The sequence below is a fragment of the Panthera uncia genome (genome assembly GCF_023721935.1).
Source record: "Panthera uncia isolate 11264 chromosome A3 unlocalized genomic scaffold, Puncia_PCG_1.0 HiC_scaffold_12, whole genome shotgun sequence".
NCBI lineage: Eukaryota > Metazoa > Chordata > Mammalia > Carnivora > Felidae > Panthera > Panthera uncia.
This window is the reverse complement of record NW_026057579.1, coordinates 3,527,352-3,530,153: the sequence shown is the minus strand read 5'-3', so window position 1 is coordinate 3,530,153 and position 2,802 is coordinate 3,527,352. Positions and strand designations below refer to the sequence as shown.

The 2,802-nt window shown below is 36.0% G+C and overlaps 1 protein-coding gene across 1 annotated transcript in view; it reads left to right on the top strand.

Annotated features, from left to right (window-relative positions):
* ZC3H6 (zinc finger CCCH-type containing 6) overlaps positions 1–2,230 on the top strand; it is a 69,645-nt gene extending 67,415 nt beyond the window's left edge. Inside the window, exon 12 of the mRNA XM_049652159.1 lies at positions 1–2,230. This exon is cut by the window's left edge and continues 246 nt beyond it. Within this exon, the coding sequence (XP_049508116.1) occupies positions 1–1,223 (1,223 nt within the window). The 3' untranslated portion in view covers positions 1,224–2,230.
* Positions 2,231–2,802: the final 572 nt, after the last annotated feature.

Sequence of the window (2,802 nt, the reverse complement as noted above, 5' to 3'; positions counted from 1 at the left end):
ATCTTAGACTTGCATGGGATCCCAGAAAATTAAGAGGGAATGGAAGTAGTCACACAGGATCTTCCGTTGGTGGAACAAAGTTTGATTCACACCATGCAAACGCTGGCTCTGTCAAACACAAAAGAGGAGATGATGATGATGAAGATACAGAAAGAGAATTGAGAGAAAAAGCTTTCTTAATACCTTTGGATTCTTCCCCTGGTATAATCCTCCAGGATCCAAGGTCACAACTGAGACAGTTCAGTCACATTAAAATGGATATTATCCTAACCAAACCCAACTTTGCAAAACACATCGTGTGGGCTCCCGAAGACTTACTTCCAGTCCCCTTACCTAAACCTGACCCAGTATCTTCAATCAATTTACCTCTACCCCCTCTTATAGCTGACCAGAGGCTCAATAGGTTATGGAATACAAAAAGCGATCTTCATCAAAACACCGTGCCCATTGATTCAAAATTAGCAGCCAAAGCCAAAATTAACACAACAAACAGAGAAGGCTACCTAGAACAATTTGGGGACTTACATAGTTCAGGAAGTAAGTTAGGAGATCCTAGGCTACAAAAAAATTTTGATCCTAGACTTCATAGACAGCATGGTACAGAGTCTCATCAGGCAGTTACAAAGGATTCACATACATTAAAGAGTGCCCCTCACTTAACCAGATCAAACCCTGGTTCATCACAGCCCTCAGGGGCAATAACTAGCAATTCTAGTCCCGGGGCCTTGCCTCCATATGCCCCTAAACTCTCCTCTTCAGCTGGCCTTCCACTGGGAACTCCAAGTTCAGTTCTTAGTGGCATTAGTTTGTATGACCCTAGGGAGCATGGTTCATCATCTACATCAGAGCTAGCAACAGAAAATGCAGAGAACCAGAAAAAAAGTGGTAGTTTAAAAAGTAGTGACAAAAATGAACCTTCTCCCGGAGAGGCAATCCCGCCACAGAAAACCAGTCCGAACGTGGAAGTCACTGTTGATGGGCCAGTTGACCCACAGGCAGATAATCTCAGGAGTTCTGGTGTGGTTCAGGTCCCAGCAGTGCACAGTCTTCCTATTCAGGCATTAACAGGCTTAATTAGACCCCAGTACAGCGATCCAAGGCAGTCAAGACAGCCAGGACAGATGAGTCCCACCCCAGAAAATGATCCCGGTAAAGAACCAGATGACAAATCTCTGAAAGAGGTTTTTAAAACTTTTGATCCAACTGCTTCACCATTTTGTTAGCTATTGTGTAATTAAGCGGTTCTTTTCACTCTTGTGACTATTGCAGTCCTCTGCTGTTTTGTAACTGGTTTACCTCTATAGTTTATTTATTTTTAAATTATAAATACTTTTCAGCTGCTAGTATCAGAACCACATGAAGTTATATCCTCTAAAGCCTGTGGTATTTTATATAATATTTTTATAACTTTAAGAGACTGTAGTAATTGACATAGAAACTTATCTATCATGTTAGCTTCGGTAGAAGTACTTTTATCGTAAATAAACCATCATGAACTCAACACTCTGCCCAAATATATGCCAGTTGTCTTTCATAATCAATGTTTAGATAAACGATTACCACTTTTATATGGTTGTTAGTTTCAAGCAATATGATGTACATTACTTTTGAGCAACAGTATTTTGACTAGGATCTTCTCTATTTGTCAACCCAGAACTGATTAATATGTAATGCTAACTGCTAACTAAAATGTAAAATTAAGTAAAGACAACATTTTTAAAATCACAATTAGCAGAGCAGTTCATGTTTAAGGGCATCACTTTTATTAGTATTGGCAATATTATTTGTGTAAATGAAGCATTTGAATGTCCTATCTTTTAAAAGTATTTTATTGTATACTGTATCATAGAAGTTGGAGATACATAGATTGTTTTTGCTAAAGTGGAAAATTCCCAAGTTCTCTAACATAACTTTTTAGTTTTTCATATTAAATAGTTATGAGTTATTGCTGTGTTACATTGTGATGTTTATGTGTTTCAATGTTTTTTGTCTTCAGCAGCATAATTTATATTACTTTTTCAAATGATGTAGCTGCAATAATTGTATTCATCATGACTTTGGTAATTTTTAACAAAATTTTAATAGATCCAGTGACAGTCTGTAGTGATTATTGCATTGATAATGTTTTAAATGTCCAGGTTCTATATTTTTTCTTAAATAGCAAGAAAACACAGAGATGGTATAATCAACTGTATATGGCTACCAATAAAGAATCTCTTTCAGATCTCTCCTGACTGGCATTCTGTAACAGAGGAGACTGCCTGGTATTTACAGTATTTAATGTCCTCATAGATTGGAAATCTCCTAAGTTGGTTAGAAATTGTATTTGTATGAAAACTAATTTGTATTCATTCTTGTGTATTTATTGCAGTATATAAGTAATGGCAGCCCTATTTGTTTTATACATATATTATTTATAACAGAAACTAAGTATTACACTAATATTCATATCTTGAACTGGATGTGTGTGACAGTGTTTGTTGGTAACAACTCCAATAAGTAACTTGAAAACAGAGCATTTCATTATAAAAGATAATGAAAGTGGGGGAAATCATTTGATCCTTGGATGAAAACAGCTACCCCTGAAAAGTGATTTTAAAAACATATAGCAAAATATTTCTGTAGGAACCTAACACTTAGATAGCATATGTTAACTATTAATGCATATGTTTTCTATTCACTTCTTCACTTTTTTTTGTTTTGTTTTGCTTTGATTCCATGCTTAAATGGAGTTGCAGCTAAGTGAACAACAACTCTGCTTACCCAAGAAGTTCATTGTGTTCTAAGTGGAAGGACAGTTGT